Source organism: Salvelinus namaycush, chromosome 23 (assembly GCF_016432855.1).
Source record: "Salvelinus namaycush isolate Seneca chromosome 23, SaNama_1.0, whole genome shotgun sequence".
Lineage (NCBI taxonomy): Eukaryota > Metazoa > Chordata > Actinopteri > Salmoniformes > Salmonidae > Salvelinus > Salvelinus namaycush.
The window spans coordinates 32,434,830-32,451,524 of NC_052329.1; the positions used below are offsets into that span (position 1 = coordinate 32,434,830).

The following is a 16,695-nucleotide window of genomic DNA, read 5'->3' on the forward strand; positions in this document are numbered from 1 at the left end:
GAACCACAGCAAACACAAAAACATGGATTGAGTAATGTTTTCCCAGAACTGGGTGATTTCACTTTACATTTAGGATTCATAAAACATTATTATCCATGTGTTGGTATCTTTATTTTACCTGTAATATTTTACTTTGAGACTCAAATAGCCTCTAATATTTAGAAATTGTTGCATCATCTACTGAGTCAGTAATAAAGGGGCCGACTATGAATGAGAATCAGAAATGTGGTTGTAAAACAAAATCTTAAATCTGAGATCAAATCCTTTTAACCCAGCTCCACTACAGGGTCCCAACTTCACTCCAAGTTAGGACCATGTTGCCAATACACTGTATGACTTGTAAATTACACAGTTTGTGCTTGCCATTGTTTGTGTGTGTGTTAGTGTGTGAGAAACGTTTTAGGAGATTAGATGATCATTATGCGTATTATAGAGAATTTACTCTGAGCGCCCCCACACCCCACTCCACCCCACCCTCCTCCTGCCCCAGAGCTCAGTCCTCTCAGCTGACTCGGCTTTGTGGAACACTGTGAAGGGAGTTCTAGGCGTCTTTTCTAACAAATTACTCACCCTCAACAAAACAAGAACAGACTCCACATCTACCTACCTCACACACACAGACACACCATGACTTAATAAAGTGATGAAAGGAGAACCGGACTATAAACACCTGGGGCACTTTCACTGGATTTTAAACCTCAAATTGGTGGACTAAATATTTTGTTCTTGTGGGATTTGTTACATTGTGGATTTATATAGATATATAAATAGATTTTGGGGGTATTCGTAACAAAATGATGAATCAATCACTCTGGAAAGATACAGGCCTCTTTTATCTGTTACATTGAGATTTCCTGCTGAAACGTTACCTTTTCACCTTTCACTTTCCAACAAACATGTTGTTGATGTGCTCTTAACAACAACACAAGACTACATTGTGGGTAGAGTGGGTACTAGGACGTGGACTTTCAATGTTTCCCTGGAAGACTGAAACTGAACTTTAACCGAAGATGACGGACCTCACCGAAGTATCTGTTTACTCAGAATCCTCTGACATTTACCAGGTGAGGACAGCGACAGCTTGTGTGGGCCTGGAATTCTGGTTTCAATTTTTATATCGACCTTGTATTTCATGGTGGGAAGTTACTTGGCGTTCCATGTTATACCAATTGTCTTTGCTTTTCCCAGAATGTTTTCTGCAACCCCGCGTTTGAGCTTGAGGGTGAGCGTGAGGAGAAAGTGGAAGGATTAAGTTCTGCCAGTACTGTCATGTCCCCAGAGCCAGTAAAGGACTCAGCAGCAAACAGTGAGTCTGACAACCTAGTTTCCCCGTTCCATAACATCATATAACACCGGAGTTGGATAGGCAATAGGATTGGTTGTTTCCAGATGCCAAGACCTATTCAACTTGACCTAGTTGTTGTCTTCCACAATAGGAAAGTGGAAACAAGAATTCTCTGAGAGACAGGAATGTTACAACAACCTAAAGTTTTCTCAACCACCCATGTCTTTCCTCCCATCTTCATCCCTGTGTGTGTGTGTGTGTGTGTTGGTTTGCGTGTGTGTGCATGCGTACGTGTGTATGTGTCCCAGGCCGAGGTGTGTTCAGTGTGTGTGTGATGCGTCTGCGAGATTCGTGGTGTAGCTGGGGGGCCCTGGTGGTCTCTGTTGCTGCTGTGCTCCTGGTAGCAGCCCTGGGCCTGGCACTGGTGCTCATCTTCACACGTGAGTGACGGGACGGGGACGGGGACAGTGGGAGGAGTGGGACCACACAGATACTGTAAATCAATGTAATTCTATGGGTGGAACAGTGGGACCTCTGATCCTCAAAAGGAACTGATTACAGAGCATGGTGTACATACATTTCACTCATCTCTCAAACAAAGCAAGAAGAACCCTAATTTAAAAAAATCTCAACGTCATAGACACCTACATAATTATGGACACAATGTCCTTATTTAAACTAGCATTGCCAATTCATACACTATATGGTCCCTTGAGCATGGAATAGCAGTGCAGTACCTATGCACATCACGAACTTGTGTCATTCACTAATGTCCTGTTACTCTATCTCTCACTGGGTTCTTCACCTCACAGAACTAAAGGGGCAGAGTGTGGATGGGGAAGTGGTGTCGACCAATCCCCTGGACTTGTTGACTGGAGATGGACTGCCTCGTGGTCTACCCACAGCCCCCACCAACCACAGTCAGAGGGACAGTACAGTGGCCCCACAGCCAGCCAGATACCCTACCCCTGAAGCTAGTGGGTATTTTTCTACTACAGTTGTATCCATAGAAAAAAACAAAAAAATTATACTCCAATGATTGTACCTTACAGATGCGTACTTACCTACAAATAGTGTACGTACAACACAGTAATAATACTGTGATACACTACCCTGCACTTTTCTCACTGTCTGTCTGTCTGTCTCAGGATGTGGGGGCGTATTGACAGACTCAGAGGGCAGCTTTAGCTCCCCCAACCACCCTGGATCGTATCCCCCGGACTCGCTGTGTGTCTGGGTGATCCGGGCGCGCCCGCCATCCCTGGTCCAGATCCATGTGTCCTCTCTGACCATAGAAGGACCATCCCCCTGCCTCTTTGACTGGCTGGAGCTTCAGGAGGAGACGGAGCAACCTTCTGTTGTCACCAGGTGGGTCAAACGCACTGTATCTAAACCTGTTTCGAGGTAGAAGATGCCTCTAGTCACAGACCTAGGATCAGATGAACCTATACTGAAGGGGATGTAACATATAGTGACTATGGACACGTTTTACATACTTCTGAACCTAGTGCATGGCAGCCTCTTGAAAAAGCATCCTCTTCATGACACACTGTGGCAGCTAGGTGGCATACAAGTTCTGTATAGGTAGCAACTCTTGCTACTTTATGTCCCAGAAGTTTTGTTTTGCAGTTCTGCTGTTCAGGGATTTTAGGTAAAGAATAACCATACATTATGGTTGCCTTTTGGGTCTGACATTTTAAAAGTTAATGTTTCTCTCCACCCTAGGTTCTGTGGTAACGTGGCACCCCCTACTGTAAACACCAACAGCAGCACTGTGTGGGTGACCTTCCGCTCTGACGGGAGCATTGGAGGCAGTGGCTTCACCGCCCAGTACCACGCCATCACACCTGAACAGAGTGAGTACTGGGTCAGAGGTAGAATCAACAGGTACACTGAACTGATCTTTGCCTGATATGTTCACAGTACATTAACACGTAACATCAGCAACGTGTATGTGTGCGTCTGTTCTCAGAGAGCTGCTCCAGGGAGGAGTTTATGTGTGACCACGGACGCTGCATCCTGCCTGTGTCAGTGTGTGACGGTCAGCCCCACTGTCATGACCTCTCTGATGAGGCCAACTGCAGCCACAAGCACAAAGGTAAGAACAGGGTGTGCAGCACAGTACAGACTCAGCGTCAGAGTGACTTATCTGCATACACACAGCAGCTACAAGCAAAATAGGGCTGATATGTAAAATGGTAGACTCGCACTGTCATTCGTCTAAGTCTCGTTCATCACGTGGACAAAGTCGTGAGGAAGCCTGGTAATCAATTATAGTAAAAGGGCAATTGTTTGCTTATCTATGCAAAACAAATTATCCTCGTTTTTTGCTATGTTGTTGAACAGAGTGTGGAGGCCAAAAGACTGGACCCTACGGCTACCTGGCTACTCCAAACCACCCAAAGCCTTACCCTCATCAACAGGTACTGTACCTACCTACACCTGATCTAGCAAACCATCACCAAAATCACCAACACGCATCGTATCTAATTGACATACCCAGCCATATACCCAGAATAGAATACCATCCTACCATGGTAAATTATGTTTCATTTACTCTTATCTCTCCGTCAGTTGTGCACATGGCGGATCTCTGTCGAGGAGGGTCATGTGATCAGGTTGAGTTTCCGTAACTTCAGTCTGGAGACCCAGGACGTGTGTGAGTTTGACTATGTGGAGGTGCATGATAGTGCTGACAGCGGGACCGGCAGAGTACTCGGACGGTAAAATCTATTATGTCAGCTTCACAATGTGTTCTTTCATACACTACCTATACATGAGCTCAGAAGGGTTGAAAAAGGAATGTTCAAATCAAGTACATCCAGTCAAATGACATTTTCTGAAATCAAGCATAGGTGTTGTATGACACTATACGACACTATATGTGTACCATAAAACATTCAAAACAGTAACAGCACTCTTAATTGATAAGACGGTGTACTGTAGTAGCCTGTGGTGGGGACTCCTATGGTTGCAAAATAGTAGATGGTCACAAACAGATCTGGAACCAGGCTAATTGTACCCTACCGTGCCACAGCCTGTAACACAGTACTACTGTTACTGTACCACAGCCAGCTCTAGCGTTCCTTCTCTATCCTGTCCCAGGTACTGTGGCACTAGCCTGCCTCCTGAGCTGACCTCCTCTGGGCCCCAGATAACCGTGGTGTTTGTGGCTGACGAGGGTGTAGCAGACAGTGGCTTCAACGCTTCCTACCAGGCCATCTCCCTTTCCGAGAGTGAGTCCCCCCCATACACAGAGGGCTAGTGTTCAGTAGGAAAGACTGTAGCAAAAAGTTCAGCAACAATAAACACGGTTCCATTCAGGTAGTACCTCCCCGTTTCACTCTGTTTCAAAACGTTTCCTTCTTACTGAACACGACCCACATCGGTCTCCCTGTATCTAGTCTATTATGGCTCTTCTAACGTAGAAAATAAGCCAATTTATTAAAACATCTAACAGTGGTTTAAGGGATTTGCACTGGAAATATGAGGAGTGGATCACCCGTTTCCTTGTTTGTGACAGGAACATGCAGTCCTCCTCAGTTTGCCTGCAGCAGTGGGGAGTGCCTGCACCAGGAGTGGCTGTGTGATGGCTGGACTGACTGTGCAGATGGGACAGATGAGCACGACTGTGACAACTCAACCTATCCCCCTTTCAGTGAGCCAACAATACACAACACACACATCATATAAACTCAGCAAAAAAAGAAATATCCCTTTTTCAGGACCCTGTCTTTCAAAGATAATTCGTAAAAATCCAAATAACTTCACAGATCTTCATTGTAAAGGGTTTAAACACTGTTTCCCATGCTTGTTCATTGAACCATATACAATTAATGAATATGCACCTGTGGAACGGTCGTTAAGACACTAACAGCTTACAGACGGTAGGCAATTAAGGTCACAGTTATGAAAACTTAGGACACTAAAGGGGCTTTTTTACTGACTATGAAAAACACCAAAGAAAGATGCCCAGGGTCCCTGCTAATCTGCGTGAACATGCCTTAGGCATGCTGCAAGGAGGCATGAGGACTGCAGAGGTGGCCAGGGCAATAAATTGCAATGTCCGTACTGTGAGACGCCTAAGACAGCGATACAGGGAGACAGGACGGACAGCTAATCGTCCTCGCAGTGGCAGACCACGTGTAACAACACCTGCACAGGATCGGTACATCCGAACATCACACCTGCGGGACAGGTACACGATGGCAACAACAACTGCCCGAGTTACACCAGGAACGCACAACCCCTCCATCAGTGCTTAGACTGTCCGCAATAGGCTGAGAGAGGCTGGACTGAGGGCTTGTAGGCCTGTTGTAAGGCAGGTCCTCACCAGACATCACTGGCAACAACGTCGCCTATGGGCACAAACCCACCGTCGCTGGACCAGACAGGACTGGCAAAAAGTGCTCTTCACTGACGAGTCACAGTTTTGTCTCACAAGGGGTGATGATTGGATTCGCGTTTATCGTCGAAGGAATGAGAGTTACACCAAGGCCTGTACTCTGGAGCAGGATCGATTTGGAGGTGGAGGGTCCGTCATGGTCTGGGGCGGTGTGTCACAGCATCATCGGACTGAGCTTGTTGTCATTGCAGGCAATCTCAACGCTGTGCGTTACAGGGAAGACATCCTCCTCCCTTATGTGGTACCCTTCCTGCAGGATCATCCTGACATGACCCTCCATCATGACAATGCCACCAGCCATACTGCTTGTTCTGTGCGTGATTTCCTGCAAGACAGGAATGTCAGTATTCTGCCATGGCCAGCGAAGAGCCCGGATCTCAATCCCATTGAGCATGTCTGGGACCTGTTGGATCGGCGGGTGAGGGCTAGGGCCATTCCCTCCAGAAATGTCCAGGAACTTACAGGTCCCTTGGTGGAAGAGTGGGGTAACATCTGACAGTAAGAACTGGCAAATCTGGTGCAGTCCATGAGGAGATGCACTGCAGTACTTAATGCAGCTGGTGGCCACACCAGATACTGACTGTTACTTTTGATTTTGAACCCCCCTTTGTTCAAGGACACATTATTCCATTTCTGTTAGTCACATGTCTTGTCACGTTCTGACCTTAGTTTCTTTTTTATGTCTTTGTGTTAGGTTGGTCAGGGCGTGAGTTGGGGTGGGCAGTCTGTTCTTTTTTCTAGGTTGTTTATTTTCTATGTGTTTGGCCTGGTGTGGTTCCCAATCAGAGGCAGCTGTTTATCGTTGTCTCTGATTGGGAGCCATATTTAGGTAGCCTGTTTTCCATTGTGTGTTGTGGGTGGTTGTTTCCGTTTCAGTGTTTTCACCATTCGGGACTGTTTCGGTTTTCATTTTGATTCTCTTGTTCTTTTTGTATTTTGTATTCATTCTATTAAAAGATATTATGGATACGTACCACGCTGCACATTGGTCCGATATTTCCTACTCCTCCTCAGACGAAGAGGACGAAAGCCGTTACACGAAAGCCGTCTGTGAAACTCGTTCAGTTTGTCTCTCAGTTGTTGAATCTTGTTATGTACATACAAATATTTACACATGTTAAGTTTGCTGAAAATAAACACAGTTGACAGTGAGAGGACGTTTCTTTTTTTGCTGAGTTTATTTGTAACACAACTGCTAAGCCTTCAGTGGAATGACTCCATTATGACAGTCTAGTAGCCTTTTCTGGATCCGTCTCTCCATGCCTCTCCCCCAGGCTCGTCCTGTGAGCCCATCGAGGTGGAAATGTGCCAGGGCCTGAGCTACAACCTCACCTCCTTCCCCAACATCTGGCTGTCCATTGCTGACCAGAGAGAGGCAGCCACGCTGCTCCGCCAGTACATGGTGAGACCGCACACCTGGCCTGTCAACACACAACCACACCGAACAATAGCAATTTCACATGAAATTGATATTTTATTTAATGGGTTTTCAGTTAACTTGAACATTATTTGTAACATAATATAGGTGCATAGCGGTAGAGGCTGCTGAGGGGAGGACAACTCATAATAATGTCCATAATGGAAGGGTATCAAACACATGTTTTTCATGTGTTTGATACCATTCACTCCATTCCAGCCATTACTCGTTTCTACCACGATAAATCAACTACACACTGAAAAATACCATAAATGGGATGTGCAGGACTTCCCTTAAGTGTTTGATTCTGATGGAGCTAGATAATGTACAGCCGCTCTCTAACTCTCTCCTCTGTGGTTTGTGGTTATTACTAGGTGCTGACGGAGCTGGCGTGTTTCCAGCCCCTGCGCCGGCTGGTGTGCGGGATGTTCATGCCCCACTGCAGCCCTCAGGGTGGTGTGCTGCAGCCCTGCCGGTCAGTGTGCTCCTGGGCCGAGCAGCAGTGTAGTCAGGCCCTGGACGTATTCACCTTCAGCTGGCCCTTCAACTGCCACCTGCTGCCTGACTCCCAAGACCCTATGGAGTGCTCCAGTCCCTGATGCCTCTGTAGCTTAGCACTTGCCCCCCTGAATGTGCTACAGTACAACCATAGTAATGAGAGGAAGCCAATGCAGGACTGACTAGAAGAACTCTTAAGAATACCATCAAAGCTCCAATCTTTTCAAGGAATCTTGGAGACATGCAATAAAGAATCACAATGTTGCACTCTGCAGACTCAATATGGTGCTAGCTTTGTACAGCATAATACAGATGTATGGAACAGAACTGCTTGGAGTTTACGTGGGAATAGAAAATAAATGTACATATTAACAAAAACATTATGGAATTTTACATACTGTAGCTTGATGTTTTGCAAATGTGTGTGATTGGACCATGCATTTTTTGTATAATGAATTTGACTGAATTATGTTTTCCTTTTCAACAACCAGAGACAATACCTGCATGTTGTACATCAAATGCACATTTGTTGCACTATATTTATTTCTGTCTGCAAGTCATAAAATAATGATTGATCTTGTCCAGAATCCCTTGGAAATAACATTTAAAAAAGGATAGAATCGGAAAACATTTGACACACCGAAACATGGTGCGTTGCTTTCATAAGGTTAGTGAATTAATGAACTGTCGAGATTTGACCTTTCTAGGGAGTACTGTAGGTTATTATGTCAGTATTATAAAATAGAGTGACATTACAATCCAGTGGCTTTGACGTGGAAGGTGATTGTTCCTTACATGACCCTACCTGATATCTCATATATTCAATATATCACTTCTGACATGTACGGTTATAATGGATACATTGACTATAAGAAGTCCTCAATTGATCTAACCCCCAATGATTGATTTCACATATGAAACAAATAATCAATTTATTATTCTATAATCACAAATACACTATACTTTACAAAAAAACAGTAGTGATGGCTGGCATGATTGGTTGTCATGGTGGCATGATGAGTTTGAGCGTGTGTTCGAGGGCTACGGCAGTGAGGCCCCACACGCGGTGCTTCCCGTTGCGGATCACGGGCAAGGTGTATCCATATCGCTCACCGGTACGGAAGTTGGTGTATCCCCGATTCTGTGGGCTGCATACGTGGGAGAGTGACAGGGTGAAGATCTCTTCTACCTGAGAGACAAAAGTAAATGCAATTTTAACTCCATGTTAGGCGTTAATAGTGTTATTTCAGCCCAAAGGAAAAAAAGAGTGATTGTAACATTTGAAAAAAAGAGTTCTTGTAACTGTACCTCGGCAGGATTTGGCTTGAACGACAACGCCTCCAGGGGGCCGAGGTTGGCCAGTACAGGGGCTATCATCATTCCAGACTGAGAGAAAATGTGCCATGATTAGAAAAAGCAGCAGATCAACAATTTACATAGTGAAGACATACTCATATTAAGAAATGTTTCACTGAAAGAATACTACCCCATCTCAAATGGTGTAGAGCAGAGGGGAGCTACTAACTGTCAGTGCGTCACACAGAGAGGAATGGGGATCATGAAGGATTAGTGGTAGGGTTAAGGTCCTCACCATATCCCTGAGTGGTTTCAGCACACCCCACACTTGGCTTGTTGCCACAGTGACGCCCAGTTCCTCACCAGCTTCTCGCAGGGCGGTGTCCACAACGTCCTTGTCCGAGGGGTCACGCTTGCCCCCTGCAAAACTGGACATTCACACAGCACTGTCAATTTCCAGCCTTATGTATGACTTCATACATTAATTTACATGACAATATTGTGAAAACACACTAATAAAGTTGTCAATTTCAGAGTAATTAAGTTCTGTCATATGACATCATATGTCAAACATTAAATACCCCAAAGCAGTGGGAATGGTGCAGGAGTCTGTGGTTACCTGACATCACCCTTGTGTCTGCCCTTCAGTGCTGTGGATCTGAGGGTGAACAGGAAGGCGGGCTCTCCCTCCACAGAGCAAAGAGAGACCAGCACGGACGCCCAATTCCCCTGGGCCTCACTGGACCCCCTCTTCCCCCGGACGTCCTTCTCATAAAGAGCCACGTTAGGCCCCAGGCTCTGCCGGCAACGCGCCTCGTTCACCAGTGAAAGGCACTCCCTCAGGGCACCCTCTGGGCAGGAGGCAGCAGCCTGGTGCAGGCCGCGGCTCTGGAGTGAAAGGCTTCTCTGGGGATCCACAGTCCACAGTTTGGGTGTGGACGCAAGCAGTCTGTGAAAAATGTCCTTGCCACTTTGAACAGGGCTGTAACTATTACTTTTAACACTGAATGTGACGTTCACCTTCTCCTCAGCAGATAAACATTGGCTACCATTGTCAGTTTGCCTCCTTTGTAGAAGGCACTTGAGGTCACTAAAACATTCAGGGACTTTAGAATTGTCCAAATGTTCCAATAACGTGGTTTTCCAAGGGTCACATGCTACAAGCACCGGCAGTCGTGGTGTACGTTTCAAAGAAACAAAGCTAGAGTCCTGAGACAATTGAGGGCGGTTGGGAGGGGTGGCTTTTTGTAAGGGGTGTTGAGGTGCAACGTTTAGGAGACAACTCCCACAACAGGAGGTGCCTCTGCTAACAAGTTGTGAAGAAATGGCTGAAGCGAGGGATACTGCCTTCTCCCCTCCATCCCCCTGACAGAGACTTCTCCCTGTTTTGGGTCCAGTCCACCTCTGACAGGCTTGCTCAGGTAGGGCAGGCACATTGAGGTCTCTGCCAGACAGCTGCAGGGGTCTGTGGGTCCTGACAGGGCATGTCAAGGCCAGAATCTGTGGACTCCTGAACATTCTAGAAAACAGACGAGACAAAATAATAATTTCCATTGCTCCACTAAACAAGGCTCAATGGTTATGTTAATTTTTTTAAGTAAACCTATTTTGACACGAGTACAGTACAAAGAAATAGGTTTTCCTCACTCTTCACTGCAGCAGTGGTTCTCAAACCGCTCCTCGGGGATCTCCCGCAGCTCATGAATTTCCAGTGCTAGCACACCTGATTCAAGTTGCCAATTAATCATGCCCTTAATAAACTTAAGGGAATCAGGCGTGCTAACGTTACTTCAGGGCTACAATACAATTGTGACACGTCTGGTGGTCCCCGAGGTGAGGTTTGAGAACAGTTATTCAAGACTACTGTAATACAAAGGAAAAAAAAGCTAAACATAGGTCATTTAAGATAGCACATTCTGTAGCTAACATTGTGCAACTACGCTGAAAGTTCAAGTTGCTGTCTGCTAATGTTAGCTGCTAGCACAATGCAAACTCAATCTGGCAAATGGCTAGCTAACGTTAGTTTTATAACCAACGCTATTCAAGGTTGTTAGTTAACGTTAGCTAGTTAAGTTTCTTACCAGTCAGCTACTTTCAAAATGGTTTAAAGTTAACGTTAGCTATAATCAAAGTTGTCAAACAAATCCAATTCGGGTCTAGCTGTCTATAGCTAACGTTGCAGTTCTAGCTAGTGAGGCAATGTTCCCAAGCTGTCAAATACATTTTGCTAGCAAGCTTTCGCATGCAACTAGTACGAACAAATAAAGTTAATCACATCTCACAAGGATCCCAATCTTATTCCAGGTCCGGTAAGAAACGGAGGTCAATGAAACCCCCGGTGCACCTCCCTAAACAACTAAAATAAATATTACATAGCGGTAGACAACTGACCTTGAACATCGACAGCTAGCTACTGCGCCAGTACCCAATATGTCGCTGAAAAAGCTTCATGTCAATCACTTGCCCTTACAAGGTGAAACGTTATCAACCATTTAGAGTTGCCATACCACAAATAATATAAGGCATGTCAAACCATTAACTAAATATAAACGTGTATGACGTTAAGATTTACAAAAGAAAATAACTAGGACTATACTAATTTCTTATTTGAAGCAGGGCAATTCCACGGTGACAGAATTTCTAGGAGACTCAGGTTTTTCACTTAATGTATGCCATTCAAAAACCATTGCCTTTAAAAGTTTAACAAACCATGACTCTAAGCACAATGACTACTTTGAACAATTTACACTGAATATTTTACAAAACATTTACTGGAAGAACTGGGCAGATGCAAATTTTGGTAAAAGAATTTCTGTAAAATCTCCTTTTATTAACAAAATTAATTTGACCATGTTTTCCAAGAACTCTTAACCCATTTGTTCCCAAATTTTCCCCAACCTTGCCACAAGGCAAATGTTATGCCATAACCTTGGCATGTAATCCTTTTTGTTTTTATATATATATATATATATACTGCTCAAAAAAATAAAGGGAACACTTAAACACAATGTAACTCCAAGTCAATCACACTTCTGTGAAATCAAACTGTCCACTTAGGATGCAACACTGATTGACAATAAATTTCACATGCTGTGGCCTGCTGGAGGTCATTTTGCAGGGCTCTGGCAGTACTCCTCCTTGCACAAAGGCGGAGGTAGCGGTCCTGCTGCTGGGTTGTTGCCCTCCTACGGCCTCCTCCACGTCTCCTGATGTACTGGCCTGTCTCCTGGTAGCGCCTCCATGCTCTGGACACTACGCTGACAGACACAGCAAACCTTCTTGCCACAGCTCGCATTGATGTGCCATCCTGGATGAGCTGCACTACCTGAGCCACTTGTGTGGGTTGTAGACTCCGTCTCATGCTACCACTAGAGTGAAAGCACCGCCAGTATTCAAAAGTGACCAAAACATCAGCCAGGAAGCATAGGAACTGAGAAGTGGTCTGTGGTCACCACCTGCAGAATCACTCCTTTACTGGGGGTGTCTTGCTAATTGCCTATAATTTCCACCTGTTGTCTATTCCATTTGCACAACAGCATGTGAAATTTATTGTCAATCAGTGTTGCTTCCTAAGTGGACAGTTTGATTTCACAGAAGTGTGATTGACTTGGAGTTACATTTTGTTGTTTAAGTGTACCCTTTATTTTTTTGAGCAGTGTATATATAAACTCAGCAAAGAAAGTCCCTTTTTCAGGACCCTGTCTTTCAAAGATGACTTGTAAAAATCCAAATAACTAAACGGATCTTCATTGTTTTCCATGCTTGTTCAATGAACCATAAACAATTAATGACTATGCACCTGTGGAACGGTCGTTAAGACACTAACAGCTTACAGACGGTAAGCCATTAAGACACTAACAGCTTACAGACGGTAGGCAATTAAGGTCACAGTTATGAAAACTTAGGACACTAAAAAGGCCTTTCTACTGACTGAAAAACACCAAGAAAGATGCCCTGCTCATCTGCGTGAACGTGCCTTAGGCATGCTGCAAGGAGACATGAGGACTGCAGATGTGGCCAGGGCAATAAATTGCAATGTCCGTACTGTGAGACGACTAAGACAGCGCTAAAAGGAGACAGGACGGACAGCTGATCATCCTCGCAGTGGCAGACAACGTGTAACAAAACCTGCACAGGATCGGTACATCCGAACATCACACCTACGGGACAGGTACAGGATGGCAACAACAACTGCCCGAGTTACACCAGGAACGCCCAATCCCTCCATCAGTGCTCAGACTATCCGCAATAGGCTGAGAGAGGCTGGACTGAGGGCTTGTAGGCCTGTTGTAAGGCAGGTCCTCACCAGACATCACTGGCAACAATGTCGCCTATGGGCACAAACCCACCGTCGCTGGACCAGACAGGCCTGGCAAAAAGTGCTCTTCACTGACAGATTTGTCTCACCAGGGGTGATGGTCGGATACACCGAGGCCTGTACTCTGGAGCGGGATCGATTTGGAGGTGGAGGGTCTGTCATGGTCTGGGGCGGTGTGTCACAGCATCATCGAACTGAGATTGTTGTCATTGCAGGCAATCTCAACGCTGTGCGTTACAGGGAAGACATCCTCCTCCCTCATGTGGTACCCTTCCTGCAGGCTCATCCTGACATGACCCTCCAGCATGACAATGCCACCAGCCATACTGCTTGTTCTGTGCATGATTTCCTGCAAGACAGAAATGTCAGTGTTCTGTCATGGCCAGCGAAGAGCCCGGATCTCAATCCCATTGAGCATGTCTGGGACCTGTTGGATTGGAGGGGGAGGGCTAGGGCCATTTCCCCCCCAGAAATGTCCGGGAACTTGCAGGTGCCTTGGTGGAAGAGTGGGGTAACATCTCACAGCAAGAACTGGCAAAAAAGTCCATGAGGAGGAGATGCACTGCAGTACTTAATGCAGCTGGCGTACTTAATACGGACTGTTACTTTGGATTTTGACCCCCCCCCCCCCCCCCCCCCCCTTTGTTCAGGGACACATTATTCCATTTCTGTTAGTAACATGTCTGTGGAACTTGTTCAGTGTATGTCTCAGTTGTTGAATCTTGTTAAGTTTGCTGAAAATAAACGCAGTTGACAGTGAGAGGATGTTTTGTGTGTGTGTGTTTTATATATATATATACACTAACATTCAAAAGTTTGGGGTCAATTAGAAATGTCCTTGATTTTTTAAAAGAAAATCCCATTTTTGTCCATTAAAATAACATCATATTGATCAGAAATACAGTGTAGACATTGATAATGTTGTAAATGACTACGTAGCTGGAAACGGCAGATTTTTTATGAAATGTCTACATAGGTGTACAGAGGCCCGTTATCAGCAACCATCACTCCTGTGTTCCAATGGTACATTGTGTTAGCTAATCCAAGTTTATAATTTTAAAAAGTTGAATTGATCATTAGAAAACCCTTTTGCAATTATGTTAACACAGGTGAAATCTGTTGTTCTGATTAAAGAAGCAATAAAACTGGCCTTTAGGCTCAAAATGGCCAGAAACAAAACTTTCTTCGTAAACTCGTCAGTCTTTTCTTGTTCTGAGAAATGAAGGCTATTCCATGTGAGAAATTGCCAAGAAACTGAAGATCTCGTACCATGCTGTGTACTACTCCCTTCACAGAACAGCGCAAACTGGCTAACCAGAATAGAAAGAGTGGGAGTACATTAGAGTGTCTAGTTTGAGAAACAGACGCCTCACAAGTCTTCAACTGGCAGCTTCATTAAATCATACCCGCAAAACACCAGTCTCAACGTCAACAGTGAAGAGGCGACTCCAGGATGCTGGCCTTCTAGGCAGAGATGCAAAGAAAAAGCCATGTCTCAGACTGGCCAATGAAAAGATTAAGATGGGGAAAGTAACACAGACACTGGACAGAGGAACTCTGCCTAGAAGGCCAGTCTGAGATATTTGTATATGTGGACATACCCTTTGCTGACAGGTGTATGTAATCGAGCACACAGCCATGCAATCTCCATAGACAAACATTGGCAGTAGAATGGCCTTACTGAAGAGCTCAGTGACTTTCAATGTGGCACCGTCATAGGATGCCTCCTTTCCAAAAAGTCAGTTCGTAAAATTTCTGCCCTGCTAGAGCTGCCCCGGTCAACTGTAAGTGCTAGTATTGTGAAGTGGAAACCTCTCGGCGCATTAACAGCTCAGCCGCGAAGTGGTAGGCCACACAAGCTCACAGAACGGGACTGCCGAGTGCTGAAGCGCGTAAAAATCGCCTGCCCTCAGTTTCAACACTTAATACCGAGTTCCAAACTGGCACTGGAAGCAACATCGGCACAAACACTGTTCGCTGGGAGCGTCATGAAATTGCTTTCCATGGCCAAGCAGCCGCACACAAGCCTAAGATCACCATGCCCAATCCAAGCATCTGCTGAAGTGGTGTAAATCTCTCCGCCATTGGACTCTGGAGTAGAGCAAATATGTTCTCTGGAGTGATGAATCATGCTTCACCATCTAGCAGTCTGACGGACGAATCTAAGGCCCTTTCTTGTTTCGGCATGGCAAGGCCCCCGTGCACCAAGCGAGGTTCATACATAAATGGTTTGTTGATATTGTTGAGATGTTCCAACATCTAGTAGAAAGCCTTCCCAGAAGAGTGGAGGTTGGTATAGCAGCAAAGGGGGGACCAACTCCATATTAATGCCTATGATTTTGGAATGAGATGTTCGACGAGCAGGTGTCCACATACAGTACACACACACACGTCCAAAAGTATGGAAAATAATAAGTGTCACATTTGTGACCAAAGGTAACACACTGCTCTGCCTTTAATAAAATTAACAATTTCCCCAATATCTATTTACCCCAGCCCACTTACTTCCTATACAGCAAATGCTCTGGCAAACAAACAAACAAAACACCATCCAACCTGGAACTGAGTGAGTAATGCTTAGTCTGAAGCTATTTTTTTTACTTTCAAAAGCCAAGAAGAAAAATACATTACAATGATACATTTGACTTTATAAGGACTGAATGCTAAGGCTACCAAGCTTGCTGGCCCTGTGTGGCTCAGTTGGTAGAGCATGGCGCTTGCAACGCCAGGGTTGTGGGTTCGATTCCCACGGGGGGCCAGTACAAAAAAAAAGTGTGAATGTATGTACTTGTAAGTCACTCTGGATAAGAGCGTCTGCTAAATGACTTAAATGTAAATGTAAATGCTAGGACAAAGAGATACAACTTCAATTAGCACTGACATGTGAAGCAAGATCAAGTGTCGAAGCCTTTGAGCCCAACATCGTCGGATGGGGCCACAGTGTCTCCCGACCACTCCTGTCTCAGCCTCCAGTATTTATGCTGCAGTAGTTTGTGTCAGGGGCTAGGGGCAGTCTGTTATATCTGGAGTATTTATCCTGTCTTATCCGGTGTCCTGTGTGAATTTAAGTATTTTCTCTCTCTCTCTCTCTCTCGCTCTCTATCAACCCGAGCCCTAGGACCATGCCTCAGGACTATCTGGCCTGATGACTCCTTGCTGTCCCCAGTCCACCTGGCCATGCTGCTGCTCCAGTTTCAACTGTTCTGACTGCAGCTATGGACTCCTGACCTGTTCACCGGACGTGCTACCTGTCCCAGACCTGCTGTTTTCAACTCTCTAGAGACAGCAGGAGCAGTAGAGATACTCTGAATGATCGGCTATGAAAAGCCAATTGACATTTACTCCTGAGATGCTGACCTGTTGCACCCTCGACATCCATTGTGATTATTATTATTTAACACTGCTGGTCACCTTTGACCATCTTGGCCATGTTCTGTTAATCTCCACCCGGCACAGCCAGAAGAGGACTGGCCACC

General features: G+C 45.3%; 2 protein-coding genes across 5 annotated transcripts; one reads left to right on the forward strand and one right to left on the reverse strand.

Moving 5' to 3' along the window:
* The first annotated feature begins 536 nt into the window (after nt 1-536).
* LOC120018330 (membrane frizzled-related protein-like) lies at nt 537-8,185 on the forward strand. The gene is made up of 13 exons (XM_038961464.1): nt 537-1,064; nt 1,189-1,306; nt 1,594-1,725; nt 2,098-2,262; nt 2,434-2,653; nt 3,011-3,141; nt 3,258-3,383; nt 3,632-3,708; nt 3,860-4,008; nt 4,391-4,521; nt 4,809-4,943; nt 6,965-7,092; nt 7,482-8,185. Exons 1-13 carry the CDS (start codon nt 1,011-1,013, stop codon nt 7,704-7,706), a joined length of 1,791 nt encoding a protein of 596 aa, XP_038817392.1. The 5' UTR covers nt 537-1,010; the 3' UTR covers nt 7,707-8,185.
* On the reverse strand, nt 8,111-11,293 carry LOC120018331. Of its 4 annotated transcripts, none has more exons than XM_038961468.1 (5): nt 11,184-11,293; nt 9,521-10,420; nt 9,197-9,329; nt 8,914-8,991; nt 8,111-8,794 (listed from the first exon to the last, which is right to left on the reverse strand). In XM_038961468.1, the coding sequence occupies exons 2-5, from the start codon at nt 10,417-10,419 to the stop codon at nt 8,609-8,611; spliced, it is 1,296 nt and encodes a 431-aa protein (XP_038817396.1). In that variant the 5' UTR covers nt 10,420; nt 11,184-11,293; the 3' UTR covers nt 8,111-8,608. The 4 variants fall into 4 exon arrangements, with proteins under 4 accessions (XP_038817396.1, XP_038817394.1, XP_038817395.1 ...); XM_038961466.1 differs by having other exon boundaries at nt 11,177-11,286; XM_038961467.1 differs by having other exon boundaries at nt 10,983-11,263.
* Nucleotides 11,294-16,695: the final 5,402 nt, after the last annotated feature.

Coding starts and splice junctions, on each gene's coding strand:
- LOC120018331 (XM_038961465.1), bottom strand. CDS start 10,649: ATGATTAATTGGCAACTTGAATCAGGTGTGCTAGCACTGGAAATTCAT. Junction 9,330..9,520: donor AGACACAAGGGTGATGTCAG/GTAACCACAGAC, acceptor GTGAATGTCCAG/TTTTGCAGGGGGCAAGCGTG. Junction 8,992..9,196: donor TGAAACCACTCAGGGATATG/GTGAGGACCTTA, acceptor ATTTTCTCTCAG/TCTGGAATGATGATAGCCCC.
- LOC120018330 (XM_038961464.1), top strand. CDS start 1,011: ATGACGGACCTCACCGAAGTATCTGTTTACTCAGAATCCTCTGACATT. Junction 1,065..1,188: donor AATCCTCTGACATTTACCAG/GTGAGGACAGCG, acceptor TGCTTTTCCCAG/AATGTTTTCTGCAACCCCGC. Junction 1,307..1,593: donor AAAGGACTCAGCAGCAAACA/GTGAGTCTGACA, acceptor TATGTGTCCCAG/GCCGAGGTGTGTTCAGTGTG.